At 36.9% G+C, this 25,433-nt stretch overlaps 1 protein-coding gene across 1 annotated transcript in view; it reads right to left on the reverse strand.

Moving 5' to 3' along the window:
• GABRA3 (gamma-aminobutyric acid type A receptor subunit alpha3) overlaps window positions 1–25,433 on the reverse strand; it is a gene marked incomplete at both ends in the record, with an annotated part of 150,684 nt that overhangs the window by 45,237 nt on the left and 80,014 nt on the right. Inside the window, one exon of the mRNA XM_082681362.1 lies at window positions 11,831–11,913. Within this exon, the coding sequence (XP_082537488.1) occupies window positions 11,831–11,913 (83 nt within the window). The remainder of the gene's footprint in view (window positions 1–11,830; window positions 11,914–25,433) is intronic.

Consider the following 25,433-nt stretch of genomic DNA (forward strand, 5'->3'; position numbering starts at 1 on the left):
ACAGAGGAATTCTACTAAGTATACAAAGAAGAATTAATACCTATCCTTCTCAAACTATTCCAGAACATTGAAGAGGAGGGAACATCCCCAAATTCATTCTATGAGGCCATTATTACCATGATACCCAACCAAAGACAATACAAGAAAAGAAAATTACAGGCCAATATCTCTGATGAATATAGATGCACAAATCCTCAAGAAAATACTAGCAAACCAAATCCAACAATATATAAAAAGAATTATATACCATGATCAAGTGGAAATTATTCTAGGATCCAATAGTGGTTCAATATCCACAAATCAATCAGCATGGTATACCACATTAACAAAAGGAAAGACAAAAACCACATGATCATCTCAATAGATGCAGAAAAAGCATTCTACAAAATTCAACATCCATTTATAATAAAAACTCTCCAGAAAGTGGGCATAGAGGGAACATATCTCAAAATAATAAAGGCCAACTATGACAAACCCACAGCTAACATTGTGTTTTCAATGGTGAAAAGCTGAAAGCTTTTCCTCTAAAATCAGGAACAAGACAAGAATGCCCACTCTTGCCATTTCTGTTTAACATAGTATTGGAAGTCCTAGCCACAGCAATAAAACAAGAAAAAAAAAGGCATCCATATTAGAAGGAAAGAGGTAAAACAGTCACTCTTTGCAGATGACATGACACTATACATAGAAAATGCTAAAGTCTCCACCAAAAAACTATTAGAATTAATAAATTAATTCAGTAAAGTTGTAGGATTCAAGATTAATATACAGAAATCTGTTGCTGTTCTATACACTAATAATAAACTATCAGAAAAAGGAAACAAGAAAACGATCCCATTTACAATTGTATTAGAAAGAATAAAATAAGAAGGGATAAATTTAACCAAGGAAGCGAAGGACCTATATTCTGAAAACTGTAAGTCATTGATGAAGGAAATGGAAGATGATACAAACAAATGGAAAGATATCCCATGTTTACAGATTGGAAGAATTAAAATAGTTAAATTGTTTAATATTGTTAAAATGTCCATACTACTCAAAGCAATCCACAGATTTAATACAATCCCTATCAAAATATCCATGACATTTTTCACAGAACTAGCACAAATAATCCTAAAATTTGTATGGGAGTGCAAAAGACCCCAAAGAGCCAAAGCAATCTTGAGGAAAAACAACAAAGCTGGAAGTCATGATCCCTGACTTCAGACTGTATTACAAAGCTACAGTAATCAAAACAGTATGGTACTAGCACAAAAACAGAAATATAGATCAATAGAACAGGATAGAAAGCCCAGAAATAAACCCACATACTTATGGCCAATTAAACTATGACAAAGGAGGCAAGAATATACAATGGAGAAAAGACAGCCTCTTCAATAAATGTTGCTGGGAAAACAGCTACCTACATGTCAAAGAATGAAATTCAAACACTCCCTCATACCATATACAAAAATAAACTCAAAATGGATTAAAGACCTAAATGTAAGACTGGAAACCATAAAATTCCTAGAAGAAAACATAGGCAGAGCACTCTTTGACATAAGTGTTAGCAGTATATTTTTGGATTGTCCCTTTAAGCAAAGGAAACAAAAGGATAAGTAAACAAATGGGACCTAACTAAACTTAAAAGTGTTTGTGCAGCAAAGGAAACCATCAGCAAAACAAAAAGACAACCTACTGAATGGGAGAAAATATTTGCAAATGATACATTCAATAAGGGGTTAATATCCAAAATATATAAACAGTTCATATAACTCAATATCAAAAACAACCCAAAAACCTTGATTATAAAAGAGGGAGAAGACCTGAACAGACATTTTCCCAAAGACATACAGATGGTCAACAGTCACATGAAAAGATGCTCAATATTCCTAACCATCATGGAAATGCAAATCAAAACCACAATGAGATATCACCTCACATGTATTATAATGGCTGTCATCAAAAAGACCACAAATAACAAACTTGGCAAGGATATGGAGAAAAGGGAAACCTAGTACACTAGTACAATGTTAGTGGGAATGTAAGTTGGTGCAGCCACTATGGAAAACAGTATGGAGGTTCCTCAAAAAACTAAAAATAGAACTACCATATGATCTAGAAATTCTACTCCTGGGTGTATATATGCATAAAATGAAAATATTAATTTGCAAAGATTATCTGCACCCCAAGGTTCAAAGCAGCATTATTTGCAATAGCCAAGATATGGAAGCAAGCTAAGTGTCCATCAACAGATGAATGGATAAAGACAATATATTGTGTGTGTTTGTGTGCATGTGTGTGGAGGGGTAAAATGGGATGTTACTCAACCATAAAAAAGAATGAAGTTTTGATATTTGCAACAGCAACATGGATGGACTTGAAGGGTATTACGCTCAGTGAAATAAGTCAGACAAGGAAAGACACATACTGTATGTTATCACTTATATACAGAATCTAAATATTACAACAAACTAATGAATATAAGAAAACAGAAACAGACTCCCAGATATAGAGAACAAACTAGTTCTTACCAGTGGGAAGGGGACTTGCGGGAGGGCAAGATTGGGGTAGGGGATTAAGAGACACAAACTATATTATGTATAAAATAAGTAAAATACAGGGATATACTGTACAGCACAGGGAATATAGCCAATAATTTATAATAACTTTAAATGAAGTATAATGTATTAAAATATTGAATCACTATGTTGTATACCTGAAACTAATATAATATTTTAAATTAACTATACTTAAATTTTTAAAAATGAAATGAGGGTTTTAGTCCATAGGCTATAAGTTCTTGTGGACATGCCTGAAATAGGGAGATGATATGGCCAGATGTATAATTTGGAAAGATTGCTCAACCTGCAAAATGGATGCCTGGTTAGAAAGAGTGAAGCTAAAGCCAAGACAGAAGTTAAAAGGCCATCACAATGTTTGGTGTGAATGACATTTAGGACACAATATAGAGTATTAGACAGTGGGATGAATTAAGTGGAATAGGGAGGAGATCTCAGTGGCAGAATATAACTGGTGGCTTTTCATGATGGTTAAGAAAGAAAAGGAGGAAGTCTATGGAAGGATTCTAGATGACACAGAGTTTGTAACTTTTGCAAGTACTTGGCTAATGATGGAATTCATTCACCCACTGGGGAACAGAACTCTTCCCCTTTAGGCCTTCTCTTTCTTCTCTCCTTCCTCCCTGAACTTTGGGCTCCTGTAAGCCCTCAAATTCCCTCACGTAGAGTCCTACCCCTTCTCCTCAGTTTCATTTTTTTTCATGGAGGAGCAGGGGTAGAGTGGCTTGGGAAATGGATACTGCAGAAAGGCTATCTATCAGACAATCAGAACTACAGCATTCCCAGAATGGCCCCCTCAACGTATATTGTATTGGTTATGATGGCACTAGCATCTCTTTGCCTTTAGTTGCTTTGCCAAATGCCTCCTTCTGTTACTCGAGCCTTGGTATGTGCCAGCCCCAGGAATATGGGAAGTAAATATCAATCCTGCCATGATAACACCAATGAGAAGGCATTCCCTTTGAAATCATACTGTCAGAGAATGATTGCTAGCTTGCTTGATTGATTAAGTCAGTCACTCATTCAACAAATACTAAGACATTATATTAGACAGTTAATGTACAGAGATCATAAGACATTTGAGGTCCCATCCTTTCATTGAGCTTATAGTCTAGTGGAAAAAGACAGAAAATATATAAGTAAATAAATAAAGATAATATCATACAGTGATAAGTGCTATAAAAAATAAAACAGAGTTTATGAAGTGGGGAGGGGTTTCATTAGATACAGTGATCACAGAAAACCCTTTTGAGGGGGTGGCTTTTAAGCAGGAAAATGGAAAATAAGCAAAAGCCAGAGCTTGCTGGAGAATATTTCAGGCCACAAACAAACAAACAACCACAAAAAAACAGAAAGTGCAAAGTCTTCTAAGTGGGAAACATCTTGCAGTGTTGCAGTGTTCTAGGAACTGGCAGAAGGCTGATGTAAAGGGGAAAGAGATACGAGATGAGGTTGAAGAGATAAACAACAACCTAAATACAGGATCTAAGCCAAGGCAGGGAACACAAAAGAAGGTTTTAGAGAAAAAAAAATAATCAGTTTGGTTTGGGCATATTCAGTAAAAGTACAAGAGTTCTGATGAACATAACAACTACAGCCTAAGGTTGGCATACATATAAAACCAAATGGAAACAAACACTGTATACGTTTATAACTAATTCAAATACTTAGTCAGGATTTTAAATTATCCAAAGTTACAGGGTAAGTTATAGGCACTAGTTACTGGCAAATCAGGACAAATTTGGATTTCTGGCATGAATTATATGTGTTTATGCATTTATTGAAATGATCAAGTGGTTTTTGTCCTTTATTCTATTGATATGGTGTATTACATTGATTGATTTTTGGATGTTAAGCCAACTTTATATTCCTGGGATATATCCCACTTAAAGATAGTGGATAATCCTTTATAAGTTTTTTTAATTTATTTTGTTGAAGATCTTTGTGTTTGTCTTTGCTTTTCTTTTCTTGTGATCTTTGGTTTTGGTAGCATAGTGATACTGACCTGACTGTCACCTCCTCTTCTGTATTTTACAAGACTTTGTGAAGACTTAGTATTCATTCTTCTTTAACTGTCTGGTAAAATCAATGGTGAAACCACCTGGACCTGGGTTTTTCCTTGTGGGAAGTTATAAAATTACTAATTAAGTCTCCTGTTATAGGTCCAATAAAAATTTCTATTTTTTTTCCTCAGTCAGTTTCAGTAGTTTGTGTGTTACTAGTAATTTTTCCATTTCATCTAAGCTATATAATTTGTTGACCTATAATTTGCAGCTCATAGTTTTCCTGTATAATCCTACTTATTTCTGTATTTATTTAATCTGTAGTTAAATAAATAAATTATAATATATAAAATTTATTATATATATTATAATATATAATTATAATATATATATTTATTAAATATATAATATTTATATATTTAAATAAATTTAAATATATAAATTCTGTATTTATATAATCCTATTTATTTCTGTAAGGTCAGTAGTGATGTCCCCTCTTTCATAATTTTAGTAATATGATTATTCTCTTGTTTTTTTTTGTGTGTGTGTGTGTTTTGTGTTCCCCACAGCCCTTAGTCAGTCTAGCTAAAGGTTCATCAGTTTTACTGATCTTTTCAAAGTGCCAACTTTTAGATTATTTGATTTTCTTTAATGTTTTTCTATTTTATTTAATTTCACTCTAATATTTATTATTTTCTTCCTTCTGCTTCTTTTGGGTTTAGTTTGCTCTTCTCTTTCTAGTTTCTTAAGGTGGAAGGTCAGGTTCTTCTTTTTAATACAGGCTTTACAGTTATAAATTTCTCTCTGAACACTGCTTTAGGCTGTTTTTACATTGTGCATAATTTTCACCAATTTCAAAATATTTTCTAATTTCCCTTGTGATTTCTTCTTTGAGCCATTGTTTATTTAGGAGTGTGTTATTTAATTTCAACATATTTGTGAATTTCCCAAATTCCCTTCTGTTATCGATGTCTAATTTCATTCAATTGAGGTTAGATAACACACTTTGTATGGTTCTAATACTTTTAAACTGATTGCATCTTGTTTTATGGCCTAACATATAGTCTAAAACAGAAAATGTTCCATGTGCACTCGAGAATAATGTGTTCTGATATTGTTTGGTAGAGCGCAATATAAATGTTTACTAGATCTAGTTGGTTTGTAGTGTGTTCAAGTCTTCTAGTTCTATGTTGATGTTCTATCTAGTTATTCTATTGGAAGTGGAATATTAAAATATTCAGTTTTTATTGTTGAATTGTCTATTTCTCCTTTCAATTCTTGTCAGTTTTACTCCATGTATTTCGGGGTTCTATGATTAGGTGCATATATCTTTATAATTGTTATATCTTCCTAATGGATTGACCATTTTGTCATTATAAAATCTTCCAGGCTTCTACAGAGTAGGGGTAAAGAGGATGGGAACAGAGTTCTCTGGCCTTACTGAGAATCAGCCATTTTTCTTGACTAACACTCCTCAGATTGTTGTGAGCCTTTGGTTAGAGTTTGGAGAGAAAGTTTATTTTGCCAATTTTTGAAAATGTTCTTGTTGCTTTTATGGAAGAGTGGATTTTCAGAAGTTCTCACTTCACCACTCCAGAATTGCTTCCTTATTAGAGATTTTAAGGTTAACTTTAACTGCCCACTTAAGAATTTAAACCACTCTCTCCTTCTTAATGTACTTTATTTGGTTTCCTGGACAATATGTTCCCTGAAGTTTCCTCATGCTTCAGCTATCCTATCCTTCACATTTACTGAGTTATTCTCTTCTCTTTAGCCTCTAAATGTTGTAGATGACTTCTCCAGCCTTATGGCTTTAAATATCATCTATATGTATGAAACCTGAATTAAATCTCCAGTCCAGATATCTTTTCTGAACACCAGACTTACATTCCATATAATCAGCACCCAGAAGCACTAGTTGTGTCCCTTATCAAGCATGACCCCCATCAGGTGTAACCATTATCCTGACTATTGTTTCTATGTGTAAATTCCTTCCTGGCATTTGTTGGGAAATTTATATATTTTTTCTGAATTTCAAATACTGAGAAAAATAGTTGAGAAATCAGCAAAATGGAAAAAGTATTATAATTCTACTATAAGAATTAAAGCTTAACAATAGACACAGAAGCATGACTGGCTTAAAGAAATCTACTAATGTCAAGTGAAAAGCAAGAACAGGAAATGCTGGCACACTGAGTCAAAAGTATTGAAATTCTAAATATCAACACAGGAGTACAAGTTGATCGGATCAGTTGATTTTGCTTATTATAAGTGTATCTTTGTAGCCCTGTATGCTGCTAATAGCAAGTCATTCTTGCAAATTAGATATTACGTCTATATGCATAGTATACAATATACAAACCCTGTGAGTGTCTTTTCAAGATATAGCAAGTTTGAGAAGCAAAATAAACCCTTAAACTGGCAATTTTGACATTTGATTTTGTATAGTTCTGTTACCTTGCTAAGAGATCCAAATGTTTTAATTCAAATACTACCCAATAAGGTTTGCTGGTGTTTTCCAGTGTTTGAGTATCTTCTACAGTAATGTTACTGGCATTTGCTAATACTTCTAAACCTGTTATTTCTTATTTTAAAAAGTTGTATATCCATAATAATGAGCAAAGAGCATGAAAGTCTGAAGTGTTTTATGAATAACATTTAATTTATGAAATTCTTGGGAATTCCAACTCTTATTCCTGATTTCCATAGTTTAATATGATAGAAATTTGGAAATACTACCAACAGCAATGACAGATGAAATATTAAAGACTTCTAACACCACAGATTAGTTTTGCCTATTTTTATATATGACATAAATGGAATCATGCACTATATACATAGATGTGTCTGGCTTTCACTCAGCATTAAACCTGTGACCTCATTCAGATTGAGTTGTTGAGTATAATATACTTGTCATTCTTATATAGTATTCCATTTTATGAATATGTCACAGATATTTTTATTGACATATAGTTGATTTACAATGTTGTATTAATTTCTTTGTCACAGATTTTTAATCCATTTTGATGGACATTAGGGTAGTATCAAGTCTACTAAAATTAGCTCTGCTATGAACATTCATTATATGCCTTTGGTAGACATAAGTACTGATTTATGTTTGGAAATTACTCAGGACTAGAGATGCTAGGCTATATGATACATGTATGTCCAGCACTAGTAGATACCACCAAACAACATCCCAAAACCTTTGTACAAATTTACATTCCTATCAGCAATTCACTTTAGTTATCCTAGTGGGTGTGGAGTAATATTCTCTGGACTGCAATTTGCATTTCCCTGCTGACTAATGTAATTGATCACTTTATGTGGGTGATTGGAAAACCCTGTTTTATAAGGTGACTGTTCAACACTTTGGCCTTTTTTTTTTCTATTGAGGTTTCTGACTACTACTTATAGACTTGTAGGGGATATCAATAATTATGGATTTGAGTAATTTGTCATGTACATGCAATGCAAATATTTTTCCCACTCTATGGCTTGCCTTTTCACCATTATCTTTTGATAAAGAGAATCTCTTAATTTTTAACATATTCCAAGTCATCCTCTTTTACCTTTGTGGTTAGTGCTATTCTATGTCCTGTTTAAGTAATTTATATCTCTTCTAATATCATAAAGATATTCTCTTATGTTTTCTTCTGAAAACTTTATTGTTTTACCTTTCACCTTTTCACATTTAGATTTGTAACCCATCTGGAATTTATTTTTGTGTATGAGAGAGATAAAGCACCCCCCACCTCTGTGTGTGTGTGTGTGTGTGTGTGTGTGTGTGTGTACTTTCTGCTATGCCCCATTAGTCTATTTTTCTATCTTTGCAACAATAATACATATTGCTTTAAAGTATACCAAAGCTTTAACACTTTAAAATAAGTCTTCTTATCTGGTATTGGATTTGATTTGATTGTAAACTCTGATTGTAAACTCTCCAGCTTTGTCTTTTTCAAGATTGTCTTAGCTATTTTTGGCACTCTTATATTTCTATTTAAACTTTAGAATCAGTGTTGTTTTCTTTGTATTTATCCTGCTTGGTGTTTACCAATTTCTTGAATCTTTGGATTGATAACTTTCATCAGTTTTAAGAATGACTGACCTTTAGCCACTTAATGATTGCTTTTGCTCATTTCTCTTCCTGTTTTTCTTCTACAAAATTACACATGACAATATATTTTACTGTGTCCCACATATTCATTTACTCTTTTCTGTGTTTTTGTCTCTCTGTACTTCAGTTTTGCCATTTTCTATTTAACTATTTCTAAGATCTCTAATCCTGTCTTCTACTTATTAAATCCACCCTTTGAATTCTGAATTTTTGATATTGTACTTTTCCATAACTAATTTCTAATTTATTCTCCTTTATAGATCCCAATTTTCTGTTGAAATTCCCTATCTTTTATCTATTTTATTCATCTTTTCCCTTTTTTCTTGAACATATTAACCATAGTTTTTTTTTTTTTTTTACGGTACACGGGCCTCTCACTGTTGTGGCCTCTCCCGTTGCAGAGCACAGGCTCCGGATGCACAGGCTCAGCAGCCATGGCTCACGGGCCCAGCCACTCTGCGGCATGTGGGATCTTCCCGGACTGGGGCACAAACCCGTGTCCCCTGCTTCGGCAGGCGGACTCTCAACCACTGTGCCACCAGGGAAGCCCTAACCATAGTTTTTAAAAGTCCTTATCTACAATCTGATATCTGAATCACTTGTAGGTCTGTTTTCATATTCTGGTTTTGGTTTTAGATCACATTATTCTGCCTATTGGTATGCCTAATGATTTTTTATTGGATTCCAGACGTTGTGTAATAAAAATATAGAGTTTTCAGATGATGTTGACTTCCACGAGAGAGACTTCATTCTTTCCTTTGTTAGGCAGATAGTGTGGGATAATTATCACCTTAATCCCATAAGGCACTGAGCTGTGTCATGGTTTTGGTTAAACTTAGTCTGTCTCTGATATTCCCTTATATTTAGGACATAGCTTCTCCAGGATTTTAAATGGATAGCCTAGCATGTCATCTTTTTTATAGCATTGGGATACTGTAGGAAAGCCAGCTCTACTTTCCAAAGGTTTTCATGTTAGTTATTATACTTTGTGCAAATTCAAAATTCAGCAACTGTATTGAGAGGGGTATCAGTCAAGAGGCTGAGATCTCTTAGATCTCTACTTTTATCACTTTAGTGTTGTGTGACCATCAGAATTATTACTTTTTTTTTTTTTTTTTTTTTTGCGGTACGCGGGCCTCTCATTGTTGTGGCCTCTCCCGTTGTGGAGCACAGGCTCTGGATGCGCAGGCTCAGCGGCCATGGCTCACGGACCCAGCCGCTCCGCGATATGTGGGATCTTCCCGGACCGGGGCACGAACCCATGTCCCCTGCATCAGCAGGCGGACTCTCAACCACTGCGCCACCAGGGAAGCCCTACTTTTTTTTTAATATATCATCCAGCAGCAGCCCTATGCCCAGGGCCAAACTTGAATTCCAAGTTGCAATCCATGGCCAGAATTGGCAAGTACCACCAAGAATGAAGAAGCTACAGGTCACAGATTCATCTGTGAGAGGTTCTACCCTTTCTCCAGAATTTTAGTCTCTTCAATCCTTATTGCTCAACAGTTCTGGGTCTCCTAATTGTTCATGAGGGGAGCATTGTTTATCCACAAACAACTCTATCCTACCCAGAGTGGAAGTAATACTCATCTAACTTGATAGTAAATCCATTAGGACAGAAATGTACAAGTCACCCTTGAGTTCTCTCTTTTTCTAATATTCCACAACTAATTCATTGGAGGATCCTCTGGGATTGTCCTTCATAATATATCCAGAATCAAATTACTTCTTACCACTTATGCCACTAGCACTCTTACCTGAGCCATTATCATCTCTCATCTGAAATACTGCAATAACCTCTTAACTGGACTTCCTGCTTCTACCTTTCTCATACTTATATTTTTAACAGAGTATCCATAATGATTCTTTAAAAACCATAAATCAGATAACATAATTATTTTCTTCAAAATATTCCAATCACTCCCCATTTTCCCTCAGAATAAAATCCAAAGCCTTTTAATGTTCTTCAAGACTTAGATGACCTGATTCCCTCTTTGATCTCATATCTGATATACTTATCTGACTCCCTGGCTGTTCCCTCTAACTAGAGTATTATTTACTCAAATATCTGCCTTGTTAAACCTTTTACCTCATCAAAATTTCTGCCCAAATATCACTTTTTCAAAGAGGCCTATGCTGATTACTCTATTTTAAATTTCAATGGCAATGCTCATCTTCCACCTAGACATGACTGACCCCACCTTATTCTGTAGTACTTTTATGTCTTCTCATGGTGCTTCTCATTTTACAACATACTTTACTTTTTCATATAGTGTTTGTTTTCTCTTTTGCCATTACTCTGTCCTCTACAGTGTAAGCTCCATACGGGCACGTCTTTGTTTTATTCATGGATACATTCCAAGCTCCTAGAACAGAGCCTGGCCCATGGGAGACAATCTGTAAATATTTGACAATGATTGAAAAAAATATGTCACACACAATTACTTGGGTCTTTTCAAACGCACTTTCTACTTCAAAATACAGAGATAAATCTAATTTAGAGATGATCAACACAGACCTTGATATATTGCTCTGATGACTCCCAAATGAAACTTACTCTGAAATTCTTAGTCAGAAACTCACTCTAATTCTATTCAATTTTGATTTTTCTAATTCATTTGAAAATAGGCTATGTATCTATTCATTTCTCTGCCAGATTTACAGCTACTGGCAAAGGCAGTACTCTCTAAAAATGAGGAAATTTCTAGAGTCTCTTCCCGTCTACCATTTACTGTAGGGAATTAGATAGAACTACAGTATATGAGGATGCAGGTAGAATAAGCATTTCAAAAATACAAACACATTCTGTTTGAGGGATCTTGCCTTTAGGAAGCTACTACTGTACTTTATATTAGTTCTATCTTAGTTTGTCTTCTGGATAATTTAGGAAACAGATGTTAATGTTTCAATATAATGAAAGGCAAATTAGTCTAAAATGGTGAAATAAGGTTTCCTGTCTAGAAGGAAAACTATTAAAGGTTAAATCTCCTCCAGATCAGTTAGTACTACTCCACCCCATTCCCCTTCCTCACTCACATACCAGCCTGAATTAAAGGTCTCAGCTTTTGAAACTACTAAGGGACAAAATAGGAAATATTCTGTTTCTTTTGGAAAAAGATCAGGCAAACAGAAAGTGAGAAAATACATACAGCTGCCAAACTTCAGTGGGCAGGCATGCACATCCATAGGAAAATCTTCCAAATGCATGGGACACTCGGCATGAATTGTTAACCTAAAAGGAAGAACAACAGAACATGAAATAAAGCTAAAATGAATGATATTAAACATGGAGCTGAGTTCTCGTTCACCAGCAATGGAGTGCTGCTAAGAATAATGGGATTTTATTTGTTTAGGTTCACTGAGATCCAAGACTTTATGAACACAAGGGATGGATTAAATGAACTAGATAGCCTCTCAAGGTAGCATTCAATATTAGATTTTTAGATCAGATATAAATCCCACCTTACCACCTTTAGGAAAACAAATATCATTTGTCTATCCTAACTGAGCTCCCTTAGCTACTTCACCACCAGAGAAGTCTGGAAACACCAGGTACTGACTCATTCACTCCTGATAGCAGTTTAATTATTTCCAAAATAATTCTCCTCATCAGGCTATCATGTGAGTTAAATAATTTAGAGATTGCACTGGAGAGGAGAGATGTATAGAAAGAATATCTTTCTTTTTATATTTATTTATTTGATTGCGCCGGATCTTAGTTGCAGTAGGCAGGATCCTTAGTTGCAGTTCGTGGGTTCCTTAGTTGTGGCATGTGAACTCTTAGTTGCAGTATGCATGTGGGATCTAGTTCCCTGACCAGGGATTGAACCCGGGCCCCCTGCAACGGGAGCATGGAGTCTTAACCACTGCACCACCAGGGAAGTCCCTAGAAAGAATATCTTTAACCTGATAATAAACAAGCACAAAAGATGGCTCTGCTGCTTACAGCAGCTGCTATAGCTTTGTTTAAGAAGATGGTTCTTCGAGAATACATACACACACTTGTACATGTACACACACACACACACAGTAGCTGGCCAGAAAAAAAATACAAAGTTTATGGAGGACATCAAAAACCTCAGAGGTCAAGTCTGAAGAGCTCATGTTCTCTTAATAGGGACAACATATTGGAGAGACTGTTCATGGATCCCTCAGTGGAAATCTGGATAGGGTACGACTTGCCATGCCCACATACTCATTCTTCTGCATCAGTCTGTCTAAATAATCGATTCCAAAGTTTCCCCTCTGTTTTCCTGCAGATATTTTTGAGTCTCAACTTTCTTTGGCCTAGAAAGTAGCCTGCTATGTGTAAATGGGACTCACACAGCAAAAATTCAGAATTATTTGACACCTAACTCTGATGAGCTATTTCTAGCTAACCTGTATACCTCCTAGTTATATTGGATTCAATCTCTGCTATTCTCTTGGAGCTTTAGGTGGCCAACTGGCAAGAATCTCCAATCCTGGTTAATTCTTTTTTTTTTTTTGGCGGTACGCGGGCCTCTCACTGTTGTGGCCTCTCCCGTTGCGGACCACAGGCTCCGGACACGCAGGCTCAGCGGCCATGGCTCGCGGGCCCAGCCGCTCTGCGGCGTGTGGGATCTTCCCGGACCGGGGCACGAACCCGTGTCCCCTGCATCGGCAGGCGGACTCGCAACCACTGCGCCACCAGGGAAGCCCCTGGCTAATTCTTAAGCATGATAAATGTGTGACACCTCATAAGTGATCAGAGTAGCAGTAGTAGATATTGCTCAAAGCAGGCTGACTAAAGCAAACATGCTCAAGTGTTTATTAGCAAGAACCCTAGGCTGGAAGGCAGAAGCCAAGTGTGTGCCCTTCAGCAAATATTTACCCATATCTTATTTTCCATTTCCTTATCTAAATAGTAACAGGTGGGAAGTAGATGGCAAGTGTCCTTGCAGCTCTAACTAATCCCTTAGATATTTATAAAAAATTCCCATGTGTCTTGGACAAAAGCTCTATTCCCAAGTCAGCCTGCAATACCCTACCAATCTACCCTTTATTCTTAAGGCATAAATAGGGGGTTTCATGACTCAAAGAATCTGATATAAGAGAAATGTCTTTCACTGAGAAGCTTGCTCCTGTTTGAGAATTAAAAGATTTCATGAGGGTTTAATAAAGAAAATTGTGTTCCTTCTCTCCACTTATATTAGTATTTCCAAGATACTGCGTCTTATGAGTAATGCCAAGGGGAAATTACTTTATGTCTACCCAGCTGTCCTAGGGACATGGCAAATAAAACCACAACAAATAGATAATCAAAGCAAGGTGCAAAAGGTATTGATTTCTGCTTAGGAGCAGAACTGATTCATAATAACTTTCCTATCTTCCTTCCCATCCACCTAAGCATAGAGCAGTGATGAGAAGGCAGATGTTGGTTGGGGTGGGGTACTTCACAAGCCAAATTATGCTATGCTCTTTTCCTTGGTTCTTAAATGCATCCTAATGCTCTCTGAACAACTGCATCATACTGTCTTCTCTTCTTGCCTTCCCTCCTCCTTGTTACAACTTTCAAGACCCTTCAAGCTTTTTCTGCAGCAGAAAGCATCCTGACTACACTCAGGCTAATAGACTCATCACCACAATCTATGCCATAAACAGATCCATCCCCTTCAAAACTTTCCTTCCACCCTCTTTTATTTTATTGTTATTAAATTATTATGATTTTTGTGACAAAAACACTTAACATAAAATCTGCCCACTTAGTAAGTTTTAAGTATTCAACACAGTATTTTTAATTGGCTGGAATAGACATTACTCCAAAGAAGATATACAAATGGCCACAGGTATGAAAAGGTGCTTAACATCACTACTCATCAGGGAAATGCAGATCAAAACCATAATGAGGTATCACCTCACATCTGTTAGAATGGCTATTATCAAGAAAGATAAGAGATAACAAGTGTTGGTGAGGATATGGAGAAAAGGGAACCCTAGTGCACTCTTGGTGAGAATATAAATTGGTGCAGCTCCTATGGAAAATAGCATGGAGGCTCCTCAAAAATTAAAAATAGAACTACCATAGGATCCAGCAATCCTACTTCTGGGTATATATATCCAAAGGAATTGAAATCAGGATCTCAAAGAGATGTCTGCTCTCCCACGTTTATTGCAAAATTATTCACAATAGCAAAGACATGTAAGCAAACTAAGTGTCCATCAACAGATGAATGGATAAGAACATGTATATACATACAATATAATATTATCCAGCCTTAAAAAAGAAGGAAATCTTACCATTTGCAACCACACTGATGAACTTGGAGGACATTATGCTAAGTGAAATAAGCCAGACAAAGACAAATACTGTAGGATTTCACTTATATGTGGAATCTAAAATAGTCAAACTCATAAAGCAGAGAATAGAATGGTGGTTGCCAGGAACTGGAGTGAAAGTGGAGGTATTAGTGAAAGGGTAATAAATTTCAGTTATACAAGATGAAGGAGTCTTAGAGATCTACTGTACAGCAAGTAGTCTTCAGTTAGCTTTTCAAAGAAGGTCCAAGACCCCTCAAAATGTGATAATCAGATCATAGGACCTCAGTCCCAGCCAGGTTTTAACCTGTTTTGATTCCTATGCAAAGACCAGCAGTAAAAGGTAATATAGGAAATTCCCTTCTTTGGGGATGAAAGACACAGATGGGAATACAGATGGGAAGGAGGTACTTTTTAGCCCTTCATACATGCACACACATACCCACACCCTCCTCAGGTACTGCTCTCATTTCACTGTTCACTATGTTTTGTAGCACCCTGGCTCCCTTGTCATCCCACCCTTTGCTTCTCAACAGCTGGTTTTTATTCCACCACAGTAATAAGTTAAAGTTTTATTGCTTCCATAGCACCCTAACTTGTATCTCTACTTTTACCCTTTCTCCTTATAGTATTGGGTTGGCCAAAAAGTTCGCTCGTGTTTTTCCATAACATCTTACAAAAAACCTGAACAAACTTTTTGGCCAACCCTATATATTCTCTACAGGATAGCCGTCTAGTATTTCCTCATCTTATACAGAGTAAAAGCCAAAGTTCTTGCTATGGCTTACAGGGTCTTACATGATCTTATCTTCTGTTCCTCTCTGGCTTATCTTCTACTATGCCCTCCCTTGCTCACTCTGTTCCAGCCACTCTGGCTTCCTTGCTGCTCTTTCAACATGCCAGTCTCTCTTACATCATAGCCCTTGCATTTGGTATGCTTTCATGTCTCTTTCAAGTCTTTGCTTAACTATCTTGTTTTTTTTCTTATTATCTTGTAAATGAGGCCTACCCCAACCTCCATTCAGTTTACTATCCATACTATGGTTAGTAAACTTTACCATGCGCTTTCTTTTCCCATAGTACCTAACTTATAACATGCCATGTAATTAATTTTTTCTATTTATCATCATTTTTTTCTCCTTACTGTAGAGCTATGGATTTTTGTCTTGGATCTTCTTTGATGTGTGCCAGGAGCATAGCACAGTACCTAGCACATTGTAGGTGTTCAATACATATCTATTGAATCAATTAACTAACGAATGATTTTTCTTTCCTAAAAGCATGTATTTCTGTGGGGACCTTGCAGACGCGAGGTATAGATCGGGCAATATAGGGTTCAGGTATTCCGAGGGTTCCAGGCAAATAGCATCTTTCTTTCTTTTCTTTTTTTGATTTTTTTAATAGAACTTTATTGGAGTATAATTGCTTCACAATACCATGTCAGTTTCTGTTGCACAATAAAGTGATCAGCCATATGCATACACATGTCCCCATATCCCCTCCCTCTTGAGTCTCCCTCCCATCCTCCCTATCCCACCCCTCTAGGTCATCGCAAAGCACCAACAGGCAAATAGCATCTTAATATGATTCCTTAATAGCATAATATCTCAACCTATACTTAGTGGTCATCTAGCCTCTTTCCTAGAATTTCAGAACTGAAAGACCCTTATAGAAAGCATCCAGTTTTATCCCATCATATATTTGACATATGATAAAGCAGAAGGGAAGAACATTTCTCAAATAACCCAACAAGTCTGGGATAGAGCTGACTAAAAGTTTTCTAATTGTTTCACTCAACAAATAATTTTTTTTTTTTTTTTTTTTTTTTGCGGAACGTGGGCCTCTCACTGTTGTGGCCTCTCCCGTTGTGGAGCACAGGCTCCGGACGTGCAGGCTCAGCGGCCATGGCTCACGGGCCTAGCTGCTCCGCGGCATGTGGGATCTTCCCGGACTGGGGCACGAACCCGTGTCCCCTGCATGGGCAGGCAGACTCTCAACCACTGCCCCACCAGGGAAGCCCAACAAATAATTTTTGATCATGTACTATATGCCAGGTATTATTCTAAGCAATATAAGTACATCAGCAAACATACCAAGGTTGTTACCATCTTGAAGCTTACATTTGAGTAGAGGGAAGACAAAAAAGAAACAAGTAAAATAAGTAAACTATATAATGTGTTAAAAGGCAATATGTCTCAGGAAAAATAAATAAGATGTGAGTAGAAACTATTGACGAGGCATTGCAATTTTCAATAGCGTGTTCAGGGAATACCTCACAGAGTAGGTGACATTTAAGCAACAAACCTGAAGGTAATGAGAGTGAACCTTATGGACACCTGGAAAAAGAACATTCAAAGTAGAGGGAGCAGAAAATGCAAAGGCCCTGAGGTAGAAATGTGACCAATGTGTTCCAAAAATAGCAACTATGCCACTGTGGCTGTAGTGGAGAGACCAAGGGGGAAGATTAATAGAAGATGAGTTCAAAGAGGAAACTAGTGGTTACCAGTGCGGAGAGAGAAGGGAAAGGGAAAGGGAAAAGATAGGGGTTGCAGATTAAGAGGTACAATGCACTATGTTAAAATAAATAAGCTACAAGAATATATTGTAGAACACAGCGAATATAGCCAATATTTTATAATAACTTTAAGTGGAGTATAACCTTTAAAAATTGTGAATCACTTGTACACCTGAAACCTATATAATACTGTACATCAATTATACCTCAAGTAAACAAAAACACTCTTCAGGAGTGGTTGAGGTGTCAGGCAGGCTATTTCTATTATCATGGAGTAAAGGGCAGGATCTGACATTAATGTTGAAATAGAAAAGATAGTAAAATCTTTAATAGCCATTATTAGTAGAGGATGAGTCACTTGAAATATATCACCACTAAACACCCAAACCAAGCAGTATATTAGTCATAAGAATCCCAGTTTTCTGCAAATGGCATTGCTTTGTTCTTTTTAATGGCTGAGTATTCCATTGTATATATGTATCACATCTTCTTTTTTTATTAATTTTTATTGGGGCATAGTTGCTTTACTATGTTGTGTTAGTTTCTGCTGTACAGTAAAGTGAATCCACTATACGTATACATATATCCACTCTTCTTTTGGATTTCCTTCCCTTATAGGTCACCACAGAGCACTGAGTAGTTTCCTGTGCTATACAGTAGGTTCTCATTAGTTATCTATTTTACACATGGTAGTGTATATATGTCAATCCCAATCTCCCAATTCATCCCACCCCACCTCCCCACTGTGGTGTCCGTACGTTTGCTCTCTACGTCTGTGTCTCTATTTCTGCTTTGCAAATAAGTTCATCTGCGTTATTTTTCTAGATTCCATATATAGCAATATTATACAATATTTGTTTTTCTCTTTCTGACTTACTTCACTCTGTACAACAGTCTCTAGGTCCATCCACGTCTCTGCTAATGGCACAACTTCGTTCCTTTTTATGGCTGAGTAATATTCCATTGTATATATGTACCACATTTTCTTTATCCATTCCTCTGTGGATGGACATTTAGGTTACTTCCATGTCCTAGCTATTGTAAATAGTGCTGCAATGAACATTGCGGTGCATGTGTCTTTTTGAATTATGGTTTCTTCTGGGTATATGCCCAGGGGTGGGATTGCTGGGTCATATGCTAGTTCTATTTTTAGATTTTAAGGAACCTCCAGACTGTTCTCCACAGTGGCTGCACCAATTTACATTCCCACCAACAGTGTAGGAGGGTTCCCTTCACAGCAACATGGATGGACCTAGAGATTGTCATACTGAGTGAAGTCATAATGAGAGAGACAAATATCATATGATACTGCTTATATGTGGAATCTAAAAAAAAAGGGTACAAATGAACTTATTTACAAAACAGAAGTAGAATCACGAATGTAGAAAACAAACTTATGGTCACCAAGGGATAAGGCAGGGGGATAAATGGGGAGATTGGGATTGACATATACACACTACTATATATAAAATAGATAACTACTAAGAAGCTGCTGTATAGCTCGGGGAACTCTACTCAGTACTCTGTAATGGACTATATGGGAAAAGAATCATAAAAAAAAGAGTGGATATATGTATATGTATAACTGATTCACTTTGCTGTACACCTGAAACTAACAAAACATTGTAAATCAAGTATACTCCAATAAAACCTAAAAAAAAAAGAATCCCAGTTTTCTGCAAGTTTCCCATTAAATCCTCAAGCTATAGGCAAAAGGCTTCAGTACACTGGAAGCCCTTGGGCTTCCTAATTGGAATACCAGAGCTTCACTACTGCATTTAGCCCTTATATGGAGCACATCTAGGTTTTAACAATTACCTCAGATGTGTTGCTCTATCCTCATTTTCTGATATTCACACTTTTCCCCCACTCTCCAGCCATCTGCCAATACTTGTGATTTTGCCAAACAAAGCTCTCATGCTTTTGTGCCTTTCTACAAATTGCTGGGTTCTTTTTTTGTCCTGCCAGGAATGCCCTTTCCTCTTTATATGTGGAACAAATTCCATTCAAGTCCATGCTCAAATATTACCTCTTCTGTGATAACTTTGTATGTGCCCTATAGGCATAGTGAGTTCTCCAGCTCACAGAAATCCCAGAGCACTTTGTACAAGTAGCTTAGTGCTTAACACTGTTGAAATAACTTTCTAGGCTCAAGATGGAGCCACTCCTGCCTGGGGTGCCACATCAAAAAACAAAAAGTTAGATGACTTTCATGTCCCTATAAATGCTCTACTTGACGGAAACACAGTATATCCAGTCTGTTTATGTGTCTGTCTTCTGCAAGTAAGTGTGAGAAACTTGAGAGAAGGGTCTCTACATATTATTCTAATCTGATGCATAGTACGGTGATTGGCACATAGCATATAGTCAGTAAATGCTTCTTGATTTAATAAATATTTCTGCAAGATAGACAGAGCAGGCATTTTCAGCCCCATTTCCCAGAAGAAGAAACTGAGGTCCAGAAAACAGAAATGCCTTGTCCATGGTTACACTGCTGATCTGGGCCAGAGTTAGGACTCACACTTAGAGCTCCTAATTCCTAAAGTTCATTTCACTATAACATACATAGTCTGTCTAGGGGTAGTGAAACTGAGCAGGACCCTGTGGGGCCCTCCCAGGTACAAATCCCCTGTTTCTCCATTGGGGAATTTGGGTTTTTTGAGCATGATCTACCTCTTCTCCTTGCACGGCCCTGCAATAAAGCTTTCTCTGCTCCAAACCCCAATGTTTCCATTTGTTTGGCCTCACTGGGCATTGGACACACTAACTTGCATTCGAAAACAGTAGCATCTAAAATAGTTGGGTTCTTTGGAACCAGAGGGACCCTTCTGATGATCTGTAAATCCCCCTTGTGTTAGAATGATCTTTCCTTTTTTTAACATCTTTATTGGGGTATAATTGCTTTACAATGGTGTGTTAGTTTCTGCTTTATAACAAAGTGAATCAGTTCTTTTTAACAGACTCAATCTGCCTGAGGTTCAGCTTCTTGCTTTTGAGAATAAACGCAATTCTTGTTATTTCAAGGCCCTGATTTCCTCTTGCATTTGGCAAAAATGAAACAAATGTGAGAAGACCTCTTGGGAATACATTTTTCCTTCCCTCCCTTAAATGCTAGTTCCTATGTGGTGCTTTCCCACATCTGGGCCCATGTCTCCAAGCTGTAATGAAACCTATAATTTTTAGCTTATAGCACCTCATTGTTGGCTTTTTGTGAAGCTTCCATTATGCCTTATAGTACAGTAAATTATGTGTCCTATCTTTCCTGCTAAGATGTGAATTCTTGGAGGGTAGGGGTTGATATCACCACACAGAGTCCACAGCATAATTTGTGGTTAACTGGGACTTGTAATATTACTTGCTTCTCACCTCATTGTAAGCTTTCTCAGGGTCCAAAGTGAGCCACTCTATCTCTTCTATGCTCTTCTGTTCATCAGAGTGAAACACACTAAGTGTGGTTATGTGAGTCAGTTTCTAGCTTAATGAATAAGGAACTACAGATGGAATCCCCTAGAGCAAAAGCCATTACAAAAAAGGACTGTGTGAAACAAAGCTATCAATGCTTGGTTGATTTGATTACATTAAGTCCTATACAACTAACAATGTGACCCAAATGCCTTCCCTGGTTCCTGGCCATTTCAGAGGAAGTCTCTGTAATGAAGACTCAAATGCAAGCTATTTACATCTAAAGCAGGAGGAGAGGAGCTTTATTATTAACATTTCCATGTGTGTTGGTGGGGAAAGTTCAGGTATCATGCACAATTTATCTTTCAAATAATTTGTCTTTGGAACATCCCAAGTACAGGAGCAAAACTGACCCAATCAGACAAAGGATAAAGGAAGGCATGCAGGTCTGAATATGATAATAAGTCTCTCTTAATTGGTCAAAAAATACCATTTTCTTCTTGATGATGCAAACATGGAGAAATGAGTGCTTATTTTGTTTAATTTGTACCTAAACATAGGACACTATTAGTCTGTGGCCTAATATATAGAGGACACTTTGTGCAATGTATTTAATTTTATAAAATCCCATTGTGTCAAAGTTCTGGGTGACAGACCTGCATTTCCAGCTGCAGCTTGTCATGTCCACCTCAAACTCATTATGCTTAAAACTGATATCCCCTACATTCCCTTCTTAGAGGAAGTAGTGGGATGTAGTAGGGAAAAACAGTTTGCTTTAACATAAGAGTGACTTGAGATTCTGTACCAGCTCTGCCAGTTATTAATGGTGTGACTGTTGTTCTATTGAAACTTCAGTTTAGTAATTATAAAAATGGGGATATTAACACAAAAACCTCCACACAGTGGGCATGTGGCAGGACATATGTCAAGCAATTCACATGGCTTATCACATTTACTCCAAGTGTAGACAAAGAATGTTGCCTGTCATTCCAATAAATAAGGAATGTTGCCAGACACCAAGCCATCAGCCACTGCCCTGTTACCTTACCACCAACTAATTAGAAAAAAGTCACACATCCCACAACTATCACCCCAAATTTTGCCTATTAAAAACTTCTCCCCCAAAACCATCAGAATGGGGAGACTTGGGTTTTTTGAGCATGAGCCACCCATTCTTCTTGCTTGGTCCTGCAGTAAACCTTTATCTGCACAAAATTCCAATGGTTTGGTTTGTTTGGCCTCACTGTGTGTTGGGCACACAAAATTGCATTAAGTGACAGTTCAGTCACAATGAACTTTTTTTAAGTTTCTTTACTGTATCATCACTACCTCCCCTGCTCATTCTTCTGGCCTTCATATCTGCTGTACTCTCTCTCTCTGGAACATTTCTTCCCTATCTTTTATTATAATTTACTTCTACACATCTTTTAAGTTGCAGTTTAAAAGTTATTTCCTCTGGAATTCATTGTAGATATTCCCCATAGACTCACTTCATTGTCCCTGCTAGATGCTCATAGAGCATATTTCACTCTGTGCTTCCCTCATCATAGCACATATTCTACATTTTCATCATGGTTTAACTGTTTTCCCCAATAGAATGTAGTTATATGAGAGCAGAACCCACATCTATTTTTGCCCACCACTTTATCCCTAGTGCCCAGAATACTCTTTGGGTCTGATTAAGCCCTCAAGAAATATTTTTGGAATAATTAACAAATAAAAGTTCTAACAACAGACATGAATTTTCTGATGCATGTTGTCAACTCATAAATACCTGCATTTGTGTATGCTATTTTCCCTCCCTGGAATACCCTCCTATACCTCACCCTGTCCCTCATCTGTTTAATAGTTACCTATATTTCCTTTAAAATTCAAGATACAGGATAAGTATTATCTCCTTTTCACAACTTTCCTTGGTGTCTCCACATGATTTTTTTTCCAAATGTTTCACTTTTAATTGTAGACACAGCTCCTATATTAAGTTTCACAAAAAAGCATGTCTTTCAACAATGCAACCAAACAGTGTTCAATGTAATGTGGTGTAAGCAACATTTAACACAATTCAACTGCTTTAACCTAAATACACCTACTGCTTAAGTCTCCACATGATTTTAGATGCTTTTTACCCTGTAATTCCATCATATTTTGTACCTGCCTCTATTTAAGGACTTTTATATTATTGTGCAGCTATCTGTGCATATGTTTTCTTTAACTACTAGACAGTAAAGTCACTAAGAGCATGAGCTGTGTCTTATTTATCTCTGTAGTTCAGCATATATCCCAAAGCCTTAAACACAATAGCACTCATAAATATGTTGAATGAATGATTCAAGTGAATGAGATAAAATCTAGCTAAATTCAAAAAGTACTTTTCCCTCCTATTCAAATACTCACTGGAACATTTTTTATTGTATTATATATTATGCAACATTTATATATAATAAGTATAAAGAACACAACAATGAACGTATTTCCCCATATCTTCATTAATAAATAAGATGTCATTAATAGAAATAAAGTTCCCTATATCCATGTCTGAAAAAATGGAAAATACCTCATAAATGTGTATATCATCTTGACCTGGACTCTGTTCATCTTTTCTGTATTGTTTCAATTTTACTATGTGTGCTGCTGAAGCAAACAGCAGGTAATGAGCTTTGGCCTGCATTTTTACGGTTGTCTTGAGGTCACAAGATGAAGCAAGGGAAGGCTTGATTCTAAAGTGTCCTAGTTATACAGCCATGCAATGCTTGGTCATATTTTTCTAAAAAGTTGTCCTTCTTTAATTTTCCTATGGAATTCAGATACTATTTCTTTTTCTTTTTTTTTTTTTTTTTTTTTTTTTTGCGGTACGCGGGCCTCTCACTGCCGTGGCCTCTCCCGTTGCAGAGCACAGGCTCCAGACGCACAGGCTCAGCGGCCATGGCTCACGGGCCTAGCCGCTCTGTGGCATGTGGGATCCTCCCGGACCGGGGCACGAACCTGTGTCCCCTGCATCGGCAGGCGGACTCTCAACCACTGCGCCATCAGGGAAGCCCCCAGATACTACCTCTAAGGGTCAAAATAATGAGAGGAATGCTGTAGAATGACATTTCCTGAAAAATTCTAAGTATTCTTCAGACCTTATCCAATTTGTGCTTTTCATGTGTCTACAAGACAGGCAGCAGCCACATTATTATCAAAATGAGAAAGCAGATAATTTGTGTCTTGCAAAAGGTCACTAGACAAATAAATTATGGGGTGATAAATAGAGTCAAGCTCTTATTTTAAGTTTTGAACCTAGGTTTCCCTCTGGATCCACCTTCCTGGGTCAACAGTGAAGCATTTACTGTGTAAGGGAACCAATAGCTTCATCATGCTCCTGAACTTCTGTACCTCCTCTGTTCTGTCCTTCAGAATAAGCACAAGGGCATTCTGCATAGACTTCTATCTTATCGAACTCCACTTTCTTGTCCAATTCAGACTAGAATGAAGGACCTAATGGTCATCTTCCCATTCATCCAACTCTATTTTCAGGTGACTAATCTTCTGCCCTCCTCAGTCTGCATCCTCTCTTCTTCATATTTCAACATTCCCATCCTCCCATCTCCTTTCTTCTCTCTTTTCTATTCCTCCTCCAAAACTTAAACCTATCCTCTATTCTCTTTTCCTTTTATTATTCAGTTTCTCCACTATCCTGTTCTCCTCATTCACTCTGTTTCTTTCCCTCTATTATTCTCAGTCTCTATGTGTTCCTTTTCTGCTCATCACACTTCCCTCCAACCACCTCATTCCATACATCCTCTCTTCTGTTTATATCTACTCCACTCCATTCTTTCCACAGTTGTGTACACTGTCATCTCCTCTTCAAACTCTTCTCTTTATGCACTTTATTACAAGTATATCTCTATTCTACCTATTCCTCCACTTATGCTCTAGTCTCTTCAAATTCTCCTTCATACATTATAACCATTCAGACTTCTACTCTGCCCTATCCTCCCCACCTCCTTTTCAACATTTATGTCTAATTTCATGTCCTTCCATGCAGTGTCAGAACAGGTATCCCTCTTCCTTTACAAGTAAAACTTTCCCTGTAGTTTGGATACCATCTCCTGACAGTTTTCTCTGGGAACCTGATGTCAGAAAAACCCTATTTCTACTGTATCTTCAACCTTTACCTTTCTACTAGCCCCTTCCAGCTATCTCACAAATATGTGCCAGTCTCTCCATTCAAAACAAATAACTATTTCCTTTACCCCTGAATATATCTATTATATACCCATCCCTTTCATTTTCAAGCAAGTTCCCAGAAAGTATTTTCTATGTTCACTATCTCCACTACCTCTATGCCAACTCATAAAAACTCCTCATTGCACTAGTCACTCCATTGAAAGAGTGTACGTGAAGAACACCAGTGTTTTCCATGTTACCAAACCTAATACATACTTTCAATTCTCTATATTAGTAGATATCTTTGTAATAGCCAACAATATTGTAAAGATGTATAAGTAATAGTAAAGAGCATAAAATTGCAGGCAAGCTGCCAGAGTATGAATGCTTGACCATTTACTACCTAGGTG

Source organism: Grampus griseus (genome assembly GCF_964374135.1).
Source record: "Grampus griseus genome assembly, chromosome: X".
Lineage (NCBI taxonomy): Eukaryota > Metazoa > Chordata > Mammalia > Artiodactyla > Delphinidae > Grampus > Grampus griseus.